Consider the following 19178-nt stretch of genomic DNA (forward strand, 5'->3'; position numbering starts at 1 on the left):
TTGGAGGAGGACAAGGAACCTTGCTAGTGCAAAATTGGATTTATTTTACTTTCTACTCAAAAGGTTTTTGGTATGTTTCTTTTTTTGGCATATGCTATAATCCCATATGCTATAGGGGTTAGCATATGGTGGAAATACTCATGTATTAAGATTAAAAAGAATGTATGGATTTTTAAGTCCTTAGTTCTTAAGATTAAAGAAGCTATGATCTTAGTGGTACTGGCTTAAATCTCATCTCCACCCCAAAAATATCTCAAATAATATAAAATATGCATATTTAAAACAAAGCAAATGCACAGCTCTATTATGGAGTCAGGAAGGGGGATTCTCAGTGCACCTTGAAGATGTGAGTCACTCCTAAATGTAGAATCAAATATGAAGACCCAGAAGTAAGCCAGTAAGCCCAGGTCACCGTTGTAAGCAAAGTGCATACTTCTGAGGCTTAAGCTACCATTCAGAAGCCTTCCCAACTGCTCTGCTGGAGTCTACCACTGCTGCGGCACAGGAGGTTTCACAATGGCCAGGACAAGTAACCACCTCCGCAGCTGCAAGAAAGGAACTGTAGGCATAGTAGCAAAAAAAGTGGCCACCTTGGAAGAGGCCAGTAAAGACCAAGATGTACACAGAAGGGTCCTGCAGCAAGAGATGAGAGAACAAACCAAATAACATCTGAGAATGAACAAAACCATGGAAAAGAGACAATAAACTAAAAAAATGAAAAACCTTACTCCTGAGGAATAAGGGGCATTAAAGTAAGCCTATTTAATATTTGCAGAGAGATAATGGAGGGAATTATAATCCTAAAATAGTAATGTGAATTTAAAAAGAAGAGCTAATTCAAGATTTAGAAACTGGAAAGCCGATTAAACGCAACTGAAGAATGAATGACCTCTCGATAGGAGAGTGGGTAAATAAATGATAGGATATTCATGTATTGGTTACTAATCAGCATTAAAAGAGAGTGAACTATTTATAAAACAACAACGTGTATGAATATCTTAAACGTCATGCGGAAAAATGGTAGACTCTTCTGTGCTGTTTTATGCTGCCACTTACATGAAGTTCAGGGATAGGTAAAACTGGTTTATGGTGTTAGAAATCAGATAGTGGTTGCCTTTGGGTGGGAGGAATTGACTGGAAAGGGGCATAGAGGAATCTTTCTGAGATTATAGACCTTCTGTATCTTGATTAGGATGTCAATTTCACAGGTGTTTACATTTGTCAAAACTTGTTGGATTTTATACTTAAATTTGTGCATTTCACTATATGTAAATGTTATAATTTCAAGTTTTTTTTTTTTTTTAACTAAACCATTTTTTTTTTTTAAAGCAAATTATGGGCCGAAAGAGTAAGCTAAAGAGTTCTTCCATATGTCGTCACAAAGAAAAAGAGATGAGAAGTATTAAAGAAAAGTCAAGCAGCTTGTAAGATTGATCCAGAAAAGAATAAAAAGAATAAGGAAGAAGCACTATTTGAACAATGGCCAGGAATTTTCCTAAATTGAAAAAAAAAAAGACATAAATCTTCAGACTGAAAAAATACGCTGAATGTAGAGCATATAAAAAAATTTAAAAAGCAAACTGAAATACACATACTAACTTATAGCATGTTGGAGATAAAAATACATCTCTCAATGAAAAAAAAAAAAAAGCTACCTACCAGGGAATGAGAGTCATACTGACATTAGACTTCTCATTAGCAATGTATGAATGCAAATAGACATAGGAACAATGTCTTCAACGTGAAGGGAAATGAACTTTGAGCCTAGAATTTCATTCCATGCCAAATTATCATTCAAGAAACCAAAAACCAAACCCAGTGCCATCGAGTCAATTCCGACTCATAGCGACTCTATAGGACAGAGTAGAACTGCCCCATAGAGTTTCCAAGGAGCGCCTGGAGGATTCGAACTGCCGACCCTTTGGTTAGCAGCCGTAGCACTTAACCACGACGCCAGCGGGGTTTCCATTCAAGAGTGGGAGTAAAATAAAAACATTTTCTGATGAAGAAGGACCCAGAAAGTTTACTATTCACAGACCCTTTCTGAAAAATCTTTTGTAGGATGTACTTTAGCAAAAAGAAGAATGAATGCAGAAGGGAAACAGGAGATTCAAAAGGCAATATTAAGCAAATAAATCAGTAAAGCTTTTTGTTAACTCTAAACAAATATTGATTGTAAGGGGGAAAAAAAGAAGTCTTTAATATAATCTGAAACTAAAATTAAAATGAGAGTAGGAAATGGGGAAAAGTAAAGGCTTTTGTCATATTTATGGGAAGACTCTAGATGATGGTTAACTAGACAGGAAAAAATACATTTGTATGTGTTGGACATTTCAAGAGAATAATAATAGCTGCTAACATCTGTGAAGTGCTTACCATATATTACGCCAGGCACTGTTTCAAGCACTCTGGAATCCCTGAAGCTCACAACCATATGAGATGGGTAGTTATCCTCATCTTATGCAGAGAGGAAACTGAGGCACAGGAAGGTTTGGTAACTTGCCCCAAGTCACAGCTACGAAGTGGTGGAACCATATTTGAACTGAGACAGTTGACTCCTGAGTGTACAATCTTAAAACAGGACATTTCCTCACAATCAAATGAGTACCTTTCAAATCAGAGGAGGAAGTAAAGTGTGTCTTGTTCATTTTTAACCCAGGTACAAGATGATCTCTGAATTCACCTGGCCCAACCATGACCTTCCTTCAGACAAAGAGGCTGTCAAGAAGCTGATTGAACGTTGTGGGTTTCAGGATGATGTAGCCTATGGGAAGACCAAAATTTTCATTCGAACTCCCCGAACACTCTTTACATTGGAAGAACTCCGTGCCCAGATGCTCGTAAGGATTGTCCTCTTTCTACAAAAGGTAATTTTATAGCCTATATATAAGAACAAGGTCTTGCTTCTGTGTCCCTAAAAATTCTGTTGAAATCTTTTCTTTAATTCAGGAAGTATTCGTGGTATATTTTCAGAGTCTATGTGTATCTCAGAATGTTATCTGTTGCCTTCACACGTGAAAAACTTACTAGCTGCCTGAGTTCAAAATTCTTTTTATCCTCAAAACCCTTAAGACGTTGCTTTGCTTTTTCTTTTTTAAGTTTATTTATTTTGTTGTTGAGAACATACACAGCAAGACATACATCGGTTCAGCCATTTCTACATGTACAATTCGGTGACATTGATTATGTTCTTCGAGTTGTGCAACCATTCTTGCCTATAACAGAAATACCACAAGTGTATGGCATCAACAAACAGAATCTTGTTCTTTCACAGTCTGGGAGGCTAGAAGTCTGAATTCAGGGTGCCAGCTCCAGGGGAAGGCTTTCTCTCTCTGTTGGCTCTGGGGGAAGGCCCTTGTCATCAGTCTTCCCTTGGTCTAGGAGCTTTTCAGCACCTAGAGCCTGGGTTCAAAGGACAGGCACTTCTGGCTTTTCTTGCTTGGTGGCTTGAGGTTCCCCTGTCTCTTTGCGCCCTTCTCTCTTTTATATCTCAAAAGAGATTGACTTAAGACACAACGTAATCTTGTAGATTGAGTCCTGCCTCGTTAAATAACTGCCGCTAATCCCCACTTCATTAACATCATAGAGGTAGGATTTATAACATGTAAGAAAATCAAATTAGATGACAAAATGCTGGACAATCACACAATACTGGGAATCATGGCCTAGCCAAGTTTATACATGTATTTGGGGGACACAATTCATTCCATAATACCTTCCTTTTCTGAGCTGTCCCCCCCATTAACATAAATTCACTGCCCTCTGTGGTTCCTGTCTAATCTTTTGAGTTGCTGTTGTCAGTTTGATCCCATACAGGTAGTTCTTAAAAGAACACAATGCTCAAGGCAGACATTTTTTTTACTGTTGTTGTTTGGTGCCGTATAGTTGGTTCCGACTCATAGTGACCCTGTGTACAACAGAACAAAACGTTGTTTGGTCCTATGCCATCCTCACAGTCGTTGCTATGTCTTTTACTAGTTAAGCTAAATTATTATTTGGTTTTAAGAAGACTTCAGGGTATACTTTCATTTTAAGCTTTAAAGATTATCTCAGGGCAGTAGTTTCAGGGGTTCATCCAGCCTCCATGGCTCCAGAAAATCTGAAGTCTGTGATAACTTGAAATTCTGTTCTGCATTTTTCCCCTTTGATCAAGGTTCTTCTGTAGAATCTTAGATCAAAGTGTTTAGTAATGATAGCCAGGCACCATCCATTTCTTCTGCTTTCATACAAGATATTGCTCTTTTGTCTTCTGGTATTTAAAATTAGAGAGATGTCTGAGCCAGCCTAATTTTTGTCTTAACTGCTTAAAGGACTTTTTGTTTAATTCAGAAATTTTCCCAACCACCTACATAACCCATCATTGTTTTCGCCACCACTTCACCTCAGAGTGAAGTGCTGACTTGATAATGCCGTTAGTTCATGGTACATACTATCATTGATCCACGTAGGGATCATTCACTTTTTCACGTATTTCTTTTTATCCTCCATACCCATTCTCATAGCTTCCATATGAACCATTTTAATGTAAAAAAAAAAATTATATAGGTATATAAAAAATTGTGTACCTCTGTGAAAATATCCTTGGGATGTATACCTAGGAAAAAAATTGCTGGGTCACAGGGTATACCTGCACTTAATTGGTGTAAGTGGTACCAGTTTCCTCTTCCGAATGATTCTGCCAGTGTCCACTAGCTGTATATGAGGGCTACTATATGCCTACATCTCTACCAGTATTATCCAGCTACCTAAATTTTGCCAGACTAATATGTATAAATACTTTGTATTTCTCTGATTGCCAGTGAATTTGAACATCTCATTAAACACTTATTTGCTTTTGGAGTTTTCGTGTAAATTGCCTATTCATATCCTTTGTCCATTTTTCTGCTGGAATTGGTGTCTTTTTCTTGTCGATTAGCAGGAATTGCTTGAATACTTTAGACATTAATCTCATATCAACTTTAGAGATTTTAAATGTATTCTCCTATTCTGTAGGCATTCTAATTAACTTTGTCTGTGATATCCTTAAATGAGCAGAACCAATAATTTTCACAGTCATATTCTTCAATTTTTTGCTGTACAGATTGTGCTTTTGGGATTTTAAGAGGGCTTTGCTTGTCACAAAGATATTATCCTGTATTTTCTTCTATGAACTGTATAGTTTTACCTTTCATATTTAGGTCTTTAATCCATTTAGAATCCACCTATGTATGTGGTTTTATATAGGAATTCAATTCATTCTCCTCCATAGGATGAACCAGTTTTCTCAACATCATCTACTAAATACTCTGCCCTTTTCCCATTGAACTGTGGTGTCACTTCTATCATATTTTAAGTTCCCATATATATGTGTCTGTCTGTGAGCACTTTATTCTGTTCGCCTGTTTTTGCACACAGTTTTTATTGTGGCATGTCTTAGTGTATGGTGGGATAAATCCATCTTCTTTACTCTTTTTAATTAAGGTTGACTAACTCGATGGGGTTTAACCTATATATAGACCTTTATTCTGCAATATAAATTTCAATGTGTGTTTATTGAGCTCGTTAAATTCAACTTTGAAAATTTTATTAAGATTCATTGAAGCTTTTGATTAATTTGAGAGGATTAACATTTTTAAAATACTAAACCATCTCATTAAAAGCATGGAATAGATGTCTTTAAATCACGTTCATTGACCTTTAGATTTTTAAAGATTTTTTTAAGAGCACTTTATTGTTTTTGTTGCTACTGTGAATTTTTTTCATATGTTCTACATGGCAGTGTTGGTATAGAGAAAGGATATTGATTTTTGTTGGTTTGTATCAGTAGGAAACCTTCTTGATTCATATTTTTTATTCCGTTAGTTTTTCTAGGTTAACAATTATATCATGTGCAGATAAGAAAAAGTTTTCTCTTCCCTTCCAGCTGCCAAGATGTATTAAGTGTAGATCTCTTTTCATTTATTTTACCTGGAACTCAGAAAAACCTTCATATATGTGCTGCCAAAGCAAACAGCAGAGAAACTTTTGGATTGAAATGTTAAAATCTGTTTCATCCAAAAAAAGTTTCCGTCTGTTTAGTATTTATTTATTGCTTTTGTTTAGTTCTGTTTTCTTTCTCGAGAATGTGTGTAGATTTGCGGGTTGGAGCTCTGGTTTCTGCCTGTTATAGTAAAGTATTTTCAGACATCTGTTCTTCTGTGTCTTCAAGTTCCTTTTCCTTGCTCTTCAATGCTTATCTGTGGTTTTGGGTTTTATTTTATTTTAATGGATCCGATATTAGGTCTTTCTTCTTTCAATCTATCTAAGAGATTGATTCAGATTCAGGGTTTGGGCCTGACCAGGGGGACCGTGCCTCTCAGTTTGCTTAGGACAGTCCTGGTTTATGACTGTTGCCTGGTGTATTAATTAACAGAACCCTTTTCACTCTCAAAAGTGTCCCAGTGTGGATAAAAATTGTATGATCAATGAACTCACTTTCTATCACTTGGTGGCTGGTAGAATCCCCTTCTTAAATCTAAGGGCAGTTTGATGTTCGCTCTTTCACAATCCTCAGTGTCCCACAGACTTTAGTCTGTTACATCTCTGCTAACAAAGATGGGATCCTTTCCCCTCTCTCCTCATCCTCATGGTCCAGCTCATACATAAAATGCCACAATTCCAGGTATACACCGCTACTAGGACTCTTCCTCTCTCAGTCCCCTCTGACAGCACTTTGCTTCCATAAATGCAGTGTGCCATTACCAGTTCCCACACACCGACCCCCCCCTTCTCTCCTGGTGAGAAATTGCCAGCTCTACCTAGAAAAGCGAGATTCTAAAAGAGAAGGGGTGGTAACTTCAAAAACTACTACCCATGCAGTGGAGTCAAACTGTCCAGTCTTCTCTGTTATGTAGATCTTGCATTTCTGAGCCATAAGGCAGAGTGGTAAGAATAAGGTCTTCCTCAGGGGTTAAGAGGTCAACCGTTCTAATCCACCGGCCGGTCCTTGGAAACCCTATGGGGCAGCGCTACTCTGTCCTATAGGATCTCTGTGCGTCAAAATTGACTCCCTACGGCAACAGTTTTGTGTTTTTGCACCTATTCTCAGATAGGCCATTCTAGTGTAGGATTAATATGTGATCTACTGACTATGACCATAAAATTAGGAATTTTTCTCTGCTTTGGTAAGAGGTCATCAGTCAAGTAACTGTCAAAACGATGGGTGTTTTCACTTTTTATATGTTCTTTTTTTTTTTATATATATAAGAATTAAATGAAAAGTTAAGAAAGGCAGCATCAGGAGCTGCTATTTTAAATATGAAATTTCCAACAATTGATTTTTTAAAATAAAAATAGCTGTATCTTTTTTCCTGATTATATACATATAACATGCTCATTGTGAAAATAAATTCAAACACATGAAAATCTTAAACGAAAACCTGAAAAGCCACCCAAAATACCACCATTTAGAGGTAACACAATTAATATTTTGGTGCCCATCATTTGTAATCTCGTTCTGTGCATGCATATAAATGTGTATTCATAAACGGGATCATAGTTCATAAAAGAGGTTCTTATAAGCGCTTTTCTCTCTTTCTGCAATATTTTTTTACTCCCTTTTTTCTCCCGCATTTACCTTCTCTGTCCACGTTTCTCACCCCTGCGTTGGGGCTCTCCAAGGCCACCCCCAGGTTCAGAGATTCTCTGGAAGGACTCAGCATACAGTTGTACTCACAACTAAAATGCATTACCGCGAAAGGATGTAGCACAGAATCGGCAAAGGGGAAAGGCGTATGGTCCAAAGTCCAGAGGAGAGCAGAAGCTGGCTTTCAGGAATCTTCCTCCTCTAGCGGCAGCATGTACAAACTGCTGGTCTAACAGGGAAGCTCGTTAGAGACCCAGTGTCCAAGGATCATCCTGGGGGCTGATCATGTAGACACCCCCTATCTATCTAGCACATACCAAAATCCCAGGCTCCTCGAAGGAAATCAAGGAGCCCTGTTGATGCAAGAGTTAAGCACCCAGTTGCTAACCAGAAGGTTGGTGGTTTGAACCTACCCAGCAGCTGTGTGGGAAAAAGACCCGGTGATCTGCTTCTATAAAGATTACAGCCAAGAAAAACCCTATGGGGCAGTTCTATCCTGTCACATGGGGCCACTATGAGTTGAAAATCGACTTGACTACACCAAACAAAAGAAGACAATGAGGTGTTCGGCATAGTCACATTGTATAAGCAGTTTAGGCTCACTGAGCCACTCTTTTCATTTAGAGAAAGTTTTATATCATTGTAGAGAACTGTTTACCAGTCAGATTCTCAGATACCAGCTAAGGGCCAACCTAGCCCTTAGAGCAGGCAGACTAGTCTAAGGATAGTAGTCTCGGGCTTTCTGTATTAACTCTTTTCTGCACATCTGCCTTGTTCTTCCCATGACTTTAATAGGCTTCTTTGTACATATAGCCTTCCATACTGGTGCCTTGGTTTCTATACACTAGATTCCCAGGCATGAGATTGTTGGGTGGAAGGGTATATACGGTTTTAATCATAATAAAAACCCAAAAAACCAAACCCAGTGCTGTCAAGTCGATTCCGACTCATAGCGACCCTATAGGACAGAGTGGAATTGCCCCACAGAGTTTCCAAGGAGTGCCTGGTGGATTCGAACTGCTGACCCTTTGGTTAGCAGCTGTACCACTTCACTACGCCACCAGGGTTTCCAGGTTTCCTTTTAGATAGAAGTAATTTACATTTCGGCCCCCAATGTAAATGAACTTCTTTTCCCTAATATTTTTTTTAACCAAAGTTGCTTCTTTAAGGTTTTTCAATTTTTTCCAGCCTGATCAATAAGAAATATATCATTTCAACTTTAATTTTTTTTTATTTCCATGACTGCTAGTAAGGGTGTGTTTAGTAGCCTTTTGGATTGCCTCTTCAGTTATTTTGTTTATTCATATCCTTGCCTGTTTTCTATTGGGTTGTTTGTCTTTTTCTTAAGAATTTGTAGGAGCTGCCTGTATATAATATGTATTAACTTTATGTACTGCGATTATTTTTCCACGTTATCATTTGACTTTTGACTTTGTTCATGGTATGCTCTCGCATGTGAAATTTGTCAGTATTATTATAATGAAATAGGTATTACCTTTTCCTCTATAGCCTTTTGGTTTCTTAAAAAAGAATTATGGATCTAGAATTTATTTTTGTCCATGGTACGATATAGCGATCCAACTTGATTTTGTTTCAGGTGAATAGCCAGCTGTTCTGAATTCCATTTATTTATTTTTATTTTTTTTTTTTCCCACTAAATTGAAATTCTACCCTTGTCCTATATTAAATTCCCACATATACTTGAATCTATTTCAATACTCACTATTTTATTCCAGAGTCAATTCCTATGCCAATATCGTACTGTGTTTATTATAGTACATCTTAATGGGTTTCTAACCTGGCTTTCAGTGCATTTTTTTCATTTTTTTTTTTTCCTGTACCTTAATAAGGATTTAATGGCAAGTTGAAAGAGGCAGAATCAAGGATGCTGACTAAAATCAGAACCTCCAAAATGGATTGTTCTTGAGGGAATAAGCTGCATAACCACAAAGAAATATTGTACCGGAGATACAAACTGCCTTGCTTTCTGATTCATTAAAAAAAATTATTGTTTTCCACTATCACTATCTAAACCATTAGTCACTCAGAATTAAAAATTACAAATAACCTAGCTTCTTTTCATATCCTTGGACGTGTGCTTGGGATCTTAAGAGATTTTCAAAATTAGTTGAAATGTCATTTTTTAACAGAAATAACTACCTAGATTTAAAAGACTCCTTTATTGGTTTTATGTTACATAAGTAATAGCAATACAAAATAGTAAAATAAAAATATATAAATAAGAAAAAATTAAAAGTCACACATATACCCACCACACAAAAGTAATCCACGTTTTGTTAGGTACCCTTCCAAACCTTTTCTATAAAAAACCATACCTAAAAATCAAATCCTGTCATATCCCAGTTGTATAATGTATTTTTTTGTTCTGTCTTTACATGTCTGTATATTTGAGTATTCTCAATAGCTGTCTTAGTCCTTAATATGTTTTACTAGCATTTCCTCAGTCAGTCTATTACTGGACATTTAAGTGTTTCCAATTTTTCAGTCTTAAAGGTCTCACTGCAGCATACATCCTTGTTTACCTGGAACAGTGCCTGGTGTGTACTCAGGGTTCGATAAATGTTAGATATTGTTATGGCACAGTTGTTAAGAGCTACAACTACTAACCAAAAGGTCAGCAATTCGAATCCACCAGCTGCTCCTTTGAAACCCTGTGGGGCCGCTGGACTCTGTCCTGTAGGGTTGCTATGAGTTGGAATCAACTCGGCAGCAATGGGTATTGTTACTACTACTGGCAGTACTGATACAACTACCATTGAATATCTGTGAACATTCTTGATTATTTTCTTAGAATAAATTTTTAGATAATGAGAATTGGTTTAAAAGATGCATTTTTAAAGATTTTCTTTAAAAAACCAAACCAAACCCACTGCCGTCTAGTTGCATTGAGTCTGACTCATAGTGACCCTGTAGTTTTCTATACCCATAGGTCAAATGGCTTCCAGAAAGATTGTACCAATTCAAGCCTCCACCAACTAATGTATGAAAGAGCTTGTCTCTTCGAAACACTGCATAGTTTTGTTCTTTTAAACATTCTTTTCTGAGTGACCTGAAACCCGAATGTTGAAAAATGCATTTTATAAAAAGTCCAGGTTGTAGTATACCCATCTTTGTATCATTCAATTAAAAGAGATGAATCAGTATCGCCTTTTTTAAAGGTCATCCTCTTCCTTTCACAATACAGGACTGATTCACTCACCCATTTACCCTTTGCATTTGAGTTTGTATATATGTTCCTTATATCACATTTGAATGAGAAATCACTAAGATGGTATTTCTGTCCGGCACTGAAGAAACTATTTAAGGTTTTCAAAATGGCAGCTTTAAGCAAGGAGGTGCTGAGGGATGAGTAAGGTACAGTGCCACTTCAGCAGCAGACATATGGGACCGAGTCAAAGTGTAAGATGATCGTTATTGTGTTGTAAGAGAAATATGTCCAACTTGATTCTGTTGTTTAGCTTTTTTTTCTTCTTCAAACTGGACCTTTCTGGCTTTGGATTTCTTAACATTTGTCTTCTCTCTGTCGATATTCATTAATTCCCAGCAGGTTGTTGTTGTTGTTAGGTGCCGTCAAGTCAGATCCGACTCATAGCAACCCTATAGGACAGAGTAGAACTGCCCACAGGGTTTCCAAGGAAGCTGAGCTCTTAACCACTGTGCCACCAGGACTCCTCCCAGCAGATAGGACACCTTTTGTGTAGTATGGTAGGGGAAATCCTGAAAGAAGACTGTAGTTTTCGGTTACTTGATTCTTAATGAAAATACTACACCAAATACATTACAGATAGTCATGATTCTCTAATACTCTGTGCCCGTTTAGTCTAAAATGTTTTGTTGTCTTGGAAGAGAAATACATTATGGAAACTCTCAAGAATGTTCCTTATGTTTTGTGTACATGTGTGGTTTTAAATTTATGTTCTTATTCTAGGAAATTGTAGGGCAAGATCAAAATTGTCATGTAAAGTGATATTAAGGAAGGATCCTAAAAGGGAGGTGGAGCAGTATTAGAGCAATTTATCTTTACATGGCCATTAGCAACAAATTTGGAATAGATTGATCAGTTTGAAGAGAGGATTTCTTTTTTTTTTTTTCTTAATTTTTATTGTGCTTTAAGTGAAAGTTTACAAATCAAGTCAGTCTCTCTTACAAAAATTTATATGCACCTTGCTATATACTCCTAGTTGCTCTCCCCCTAATGAGACAGCACGCTCCTTCTCTCTACTCTCTGTTTTCCTGTCTATTTAGCCACCTTCTGACCCCCCTCTGCCCTCTCCTCTCCCTTCTAGACAGGAGCTGCCCACACAGTCTCATGTGTCTACTTGATCTAAGAAGCTCTCTCCTCACCAGTATCATTTTCTATTCCATAGTCCAGTCCAATCCCTGTCTGAAGAGTTGGCTTTGGGAATGGTTCCTGTCTTGGGCTAACAGAAGGTCTGGGGACCATGACTTCCAGCATCCTTCCAGTCTCAGTCCAACCATTAAGTCTGGTCTTTTTACGAGAATTTGAGGTCTGCATCCCACTTCTCTCCTGTTCCATCAGGGGTTCTCTCTTGTGTCCCCTGTCAGGGCAGTCAACGGTTGTAGCCAGAACCATCTAGTTCTTCTGGTCTCAGGATGATGTAGTCTCTGGTTTACATGGCCCTTTCTGTCTCTTGGGCTCATAATTACCTTGTGTCTTTGGTGTTCTTCATTCTCCTTTGCTCCAGGTGGGTTGAGACCAATTGATACATCTTAGATGGCCGCTTGCTAGCATTTAAGACCCCAGATGCCACCCTCCAAAGTGGGATGCAGAATGTTTTCTTAATAGATTTTATTATGCCAATTGACCTAGATGTCCCCTAAAACCATGGTCCCCAAACCCCTGTGCCTGCTACACTGGCCTTTGAAGAGTTCAGTTTATTCAGGAAGCTTCTTTGCTTTTGGTTTATTCCAGTTGTGCTGATCTCTCCTGTATTGTGTATTGTCTTTCCCACGAAGAGAGGATTTCTTGACCTATCTGTAAGACAGAATGGCTTCCTTTGTAAATTATGTCTTTATTTTGAGAAGTTAGCCTGCTTAAAGACCATCTGCAGTTAATTGTAGACAAACACCTTAACTGGTCATGTTGTAATGTACTTGGACCATTTCAGATCGTACAGCTTTGATTCTAGCTGTAGGAATGGAATTATCCTTTCCAGTGTGCCATGGTGAAGTTAAGTGCCCTTCCCATGGCACATACTGGAGGCTGCTAAGCAGAAATCCTTTATTAAAATAATAATATTTTAAGACTCTAATAATTTTTTGTAACCAATTTGTGGGTACCCTGGAATTACAGTAGTAGAACCAGATTCCTAAGAATAGTTCATGATTCCTATGCCAGCAAGAGCTCCCAACTCCCTGAAAATTTAAATCAAGCCAGCCTTGACTTGCTTCACACTCCATGCCCCGAGTTTTCCAGCTTCCAAACCAGGTTAAATGTTGCTTGCAACCTGTAGAACCCATGACATGTTGAGTTCTGGAATCCACAACCAGGCTTGAATTTAAAGTCAGTTGGCAGTCTTCCATTATCATTATGTGAAATTGTGGACAAGTTTATAAAGGAAATAATAGAACTCACATACTATAAATGCTCAAATCCGTTTTCCTTCTAGGGTCAATTAGCTCCCAGAATTTTATATTTGCTTGTCTGATAACTTAAAGGATGGTAATGGTTTGATTATTAGGTCATAGCAAATTTAGTGCAATTCCAAAAGCAGTATTCTGTTGCCATCAAGTCAGTTCTAACTTATAGTGACCCTATAGGACAGAATAGAACTGCCCCATACAGTTTCCAAGGCTGTAATCTTTACAGAAGTAGTATGCTACATCTCTCTTCTGAGGAGCGGCTGGTGGGTTCCAACTGCAAACCTTTCATTTAATAGCCGAGCACTTAACCACTATGCCACCAGGGCTCCTTAAAGGCATTAGGGGAGAACAAGGGAATGCATGGAGAAGAAGGTCTGTGGAAGAGATATAAAAGAGAAAAGGAGGTGGTGATAAAGCTGAGGAAGGAGAAACAGACCTCTAGCTTATGAAATAATATACTTAAAATGTACGGAAATGATGTGATTGTTACTTCTAATTTTTAGGTAAAGTTCAAGATGGAATTGTAGAGTAGCAATCTTTTTTTTTTTTAATTCAAGATAATAAATATTTGGCATTCCACTAGGAAATTGGTATTGTGAGAATATTGTACAAATATAGGACTATCTGGCTTTTTCAATAAATCAACAGTGTTTTTTAGCACATTTTATATCTCAGCCATATATAATATGTGGTAAAGGAAATAACTGAAGCATTTTAAGACCCAGTATCCTTTTTGTTGGCTTATGGAAAAATTTCTTACTGTTCTTATACCAGGAGTATCTGCATTTCCCCTGAGCCACTGCCCTCCTACTGGGAGTCATGTAGTCACTGGGGGGACAGGGAAGAAGGCTGGGCTGCTATAAGACCTCACTGTGAAATTGTCTGAATGATGATTCTGGACATCCTTGACTTATTCTTGAATTTAATGAGAATGCTTCTAGTGATTTCTGTTTAAGCATGATTCTGGATGAGCTAGATACATTTCACTATGTAATAAGGAAGTATCTATTCTTTATTAATTCTAGTTGTATTAAAAGTCAAAATAGATGTTGAATTATATTGAATTACTTTTTAGCAAGTTTAAAGATTCTCATGTCATCTTCCCCTTTGAGCTATCAGTACAGAGAATCCTATGAATCAGTCTGATATCAGTATTATGTTTGCTTCAGCAAGGTAAATATGAAAGCTTATCCTCTCTTCTCCATACTGTGGAACAGCCTAAATCTGTTCAGGCTGAATTAATCCATTCAGGTTGAATTCCCCTATGAAGCCATATGGAAGAGTACATGTGTTGAAGCATAGCTCTTCAATAGCTTTCTCTAGTTCTTTATGGTAATCAGCCTGCTTTTATTTTCTGTCTTTTGTGAGATCAGTTTTGGTAATTTAGATTTCCCTGGGAAATCATCCAGGTTCTCATATTTAATTGAATAGAATTGAACAAAGTAGTCTCTTGTGATTCTTTTCTTTCACTATTTGTAGCCATTCCTTCCTTACATTTCTCATTTTGTAGATTTGATTTGATTGTACTCACTCTTTAGTCTTTTTTCTTTATTAATTTTAGTTAATAGTGCTTTTTACTCATTTTTTCTCAAAGAATCAGCTCTCTTACTTATCAATTCCACCATTTTTCTTGTTTTTAATTGATTAATTTTGCTTTGTCTTTTCATCAATTCCTTCCTTCCTTTTGGAATATAAAGAGTAGAAGCAAGCAAAAGATTATCTTTCTCCAACTTCTAGAACTGGCCAGAACATTCATTTACTCCTTTCACGTTTATTAATAATGGACAATAGTATTTTTTTCTGAGAATTGCTTTTGTTGTAGTTATAGAATCTGATACATTATCACTTAATTATTTTTGTTTGGATTTCCTCTTTCCCCAAAAGTTGTTTGAAATTTTTTTTTTAATCATTTCCAAGTTGTAGGTGTTTTATGTGTATGTTTTATTTCATGTTCTACTTTTGTTGTTGATTTTTAGTTTTATTGTATTATGATCACAGAATGCCAACAGTACTATGTCGACTTTCTGGGATTTGTTGAGGTTTATTTTGGAGCCTAGTATACAGTCATTTTTGTGAATATAACTTGAAAGAAGGTATATTTTCTTTTTTGATATTTTTATTATTAAAAACTGCAGTTATTTATAAAAGTTATTTATAAAAAGCAGAAGAAGCTGACAACCCAGTTGGGAGGGAGATATGTTAGCAGAAAACTGCAAACCGGCAATCTGGTGTAATTGTGATGTTCCAGGGTAAGCACTGTCTGCCAGACAAGCTCTAGAAGGGGCCCCTATCCGAGCTAGGGAGGGAGGCTTTCTAAAAGAGAAGATGCCAAAAAGTTTGAAAACCACTGAGTTAGACTTGTGTTTTTCTTGAAAACACATTTACGGGGTGGACGGATCTTAATCTGTATTTCATAAACCATTTGTGCAGGTTGAGTTTTAGAGCTAGATCACTGATGTCATAGTGGGTTCAGTGCCTCTAAATATATATATATTTAGCAAACATAGACTAGGCCTAGTCATTGGAATTACTAAAACAGTCCTTTTATTGTTACAGAAAAATTCTTTGCCCTTCTTAGCAAATGGTCAGAAGGACAGTTAGCGAGTTCGGTGGCTAACTAAAACGTCAGCCATTCACATCTACCAGTCGCTCCTTGGCAACCCTATGGGGCAGTTATGCTCTGTCCTAAAGGGGTGCTGTGAGTCGGAATCGACTTGACAGCAACTGGTTTGGTTTGGTTTTTATATGGGACATGTAAGTGGAGGTGACCACCAGTTGGATATGTGATAAGAGGTGGAGAATCTCAAGCAAGGAGGAATGACCAACAATATCAAATGTAGTAGAAATGTCTGAGAAAATAAGGACTGAAAACACCCATTTAGTGTGGCAATTAGGAGATCATTGGTTTATTAATTACCAGCACATTGAAGGTGGTCAAGATGAGAGCAAGTACAGGAAGAGAAAAAAACAAACCAGGTACCAGAATCCTCCATTGAGAAAGTATATTGAACATTCATTGGTAAATCATGGTAATGAAAATAGATATGGGAAAGGATATGTGAAAGGATATGTGAAGGATATGGGAAAGGATATATGAAGAAACCAAGGAGTATTTGTCTTTTAGTGAATGTTGATTATGGAACACTGAAGCCTTACCCATACATATATTACTAAGCAGTGCTGTTAAAATAACATTACTGCATACAAATCATTGATTTTACTTTTCTGAAGAAAATTGCTGTTGATTTAGAATGTAAGCCAATAACTGATACCATGTAAAACAATAAAAGTATTTCAGGAAAATTTAACAGTGGAACAATAGAACGTCTCTCTCTCTCTCTTTGTTTCTCTCTCTCTCTTTTCATAGGCCTCCCCTTTTCTTTCTCCCACCAAATCGGGGAATAAAAAAAGATAAAAGCATATTTGGAAAATGATGGCAGCATGTCAAGAATGATATGTTTATTTATCTCCTCTCAGATACTGCCAGGAAGAAACCACTGCCACCCCTTCCCTGGCCCACTCCCCTGTAAGTTGGGAGCAGACGATTTGCTGTCCTGAAAGAGCAGCAAATCCGTTGCCCTGGTGATATCTCATTACTAAGGCAACCAATTTGGTGCATCAGTGTGAATCCCAATTTTATAATGTAATTATGCCAAGATATGTACATGTGCTTGAGATTTACTTAAAAAGAAATCTGTTCCCCTTGGGAAGGAAAACATCCAGTGTTAAATGAAAGAAGGGGAAATATTGCTTTTATTCTTTGCAAGCTTAAATACACCTTTCCGTTGAGCCCCCCGCTATGCTTAGTCAAACAGCTTGCACTGGTTTTTCCCTCACCACATTTTTTTTTTTTTAACTTGAGATGTTCCCTTTCCAACACTTCTCTCTTGAGACCTGTCACTCATAACGCAGCAGCTGTCGTCTCCATGACAACACTTTCTGGCCCCTATAGGTGGTAGAAGGAAAAAAAAAAAAGGGGGAAAGCCCATGACTATGTTTTCCCTTCACGTTTCTGTTTTAATTGCTGGAAGCTCAAGAGATTGACTCTTTGTAAGGAATTAATTAGTAAAGTGGAAGTGAATCAGTGCATAGATGTTTACATTAAATTATTAAACTTCTGAACAATTCGGGGAGGATAGCCATTCCAGACTCAAAGGAGAGATCTCACGGGTCAGAGGTGTACATCCCGACGTCTATCTGGAGAAAGACTGTGTGTTCATTTCACCAGTAGCTGAAAGACGTACCCAGCCAAACCAGACAAAACAGCACTGAATAACTGCTGATCTTTTTTTTTTTCCCTCTCCAACAAAAATTATTGTTTAAAAATAAAAAAGGGCATATTTGGATACCAGGAATATTTATTTTTAAACCAAAAACCAAATCCCTTGCCCTCAAGTCGATTCCAACTCATGGTGACCCCACATGTGTCAAAGTAGAACTGTGCTCATTATGGTTTTCAGTGGCTGATTTTTTGGAAGTAGATTGCTAGGTCTTTCTCCTGAGGCATCTCTGGGTGGACCTGAGCTGCCAACCTTTCCGTTAACAGCAAGCAAGTTAACCGTGGGCACCATTCAGGGATTCCATCAACCTTATTAATTAAAGCTTAGTAAATAATGAAATCCATGTAGCTCATTAAGTTTCCGGTTTGCCCTAGCTGCCAGGAAGCTCAGGGCTCAGCTTTGTACTCAGATCCAGGAACTATCCTTAGTTGGGGATTTTGAGAGTGATTGTCACCACTTCCCACCTGCACTTTCACCCCCATTGCTTTCTTCCCTCTGCCCCCCTCCCCGCCCCATTTCTTTCTTTTATCCTTATTTTGATGATTCAGTTGTCCATGAACCTTTTGTTATAAGCTTCCTCCAGTCCTTTTGGAAATAATTGAGTAGCAAATATTAAAAGTAATGATGAGAATGTTTTATTGTAAGGGTTGTTTAACTGTTTAGTGACAGAGCTGACATTTAATGCAAAATCACCAAAATAAGATGATTTTTGAAACTGACTTTTCTAAAAAAAGGCTTTTCTGTAGTACATAATTTTGCTACATACTTCTTTAAGCTCAGAAAGTTTACAGATGACAAAATATATCCTGCTTACTAAATCATGTCTATAGTGGAATATATGTGATTTAAGCATGAGGGCTACAGCACTGAGGTTTGTTTTATTCTTTTTCTTACTATAACGAATATATAGAACTACTACCAAGAGATCTAAGTATATTAGAAGTTGCTCATATTCTTTCTCATGTTATATTTGAACACATTCTGCTTAGACTGTCAGATTTGTGAACAAATGTTTATGAAACATTCAGTGTATTCTTAGAACTATGTCATTATTTATTACGTATACTTAGAGCATTCAATTCACTTTCTTTTAGTGGAGAGACATAGTGGCTTCAAGCTTTTTTTTTTTTTCCCCTACCAAATGCAGACTATAAATAATTTTAATGTACAAAAGGCCATTCCAAAGAGATGAAATAAATACCTCACTAGAAAAGAGTGAAAAACCTGAACAATCAGTCCACCAAAAAAACAAACAAAAAAATGGCCAATAACCATATTTTCACCTATCAAGTACTCAAAGTTTTTTGTTGTTGTTGTTGTTGTTGTTCATTCATACCCAGTGTTGTTGAAGATATGTGTACTCCTAACATAAGGGCAAATTGGTGAGAGCTCTCAGGGGGGTCGTTTGGCAATGTGTTTCAAAAGTCTAAAAATTCAGCTCGCCTCTAATCCAGCAATTATACATCTAGAAATTTATACTAAGGAAATACTTAAGAATTTATGTAAACATTTAGTGCTAAGAATTTTCTTTGCAACATTGCTCATGAAAATGGGAAATTTAAATGCCAAGAAATTAGTTATATAAATTATGGCGCAATATGTACATAAATAGAATAGAAAACTATATGGTTATTAACAGTGACAATTTGAAAAATAAATTTAATAATATC

General features: G+C 37.1%; 1 protein-coding gene across 7 annotated transcripts in view; it reads left to right on the forward strand.

The window, feature by feature from the left end:
* Positions 1–19178, forward strand: part of MYO1D (myosin ID) — a 348824-nt gene that overhangs the window by 154410 nt on the left and 175236 nt on the right. For all 7 annotated transcript variants that reach the window (XM_010594224.3, XM_010594223.3, XM_023553473.2 and 4 more), the window contains exon 16: positions 2660–2867. In XM_010594224.3, coding sequence (XP_010592526.1) covers positions 2660–2867 — 208 coding nt within the window. The remainder of the gene's footprint in view (positions 1–2659; positions 2868–19178) is intronic.

The sequence above is a fragment of the Loxodonta africana genome, chromosome 18, assembly GCF_030014295.1.
Source record: "Loxodonta africana isolate mLoxAfr1 chromosome 18, mLoxAfr1.hap2, whole genome shotgun sequence".
Lineage (NCBI taxonomy): Eukaryota > Metazoa > Chordata > Mammalia > Proboscidea > Elephantidae > Loxodonta > Loxodonta africana.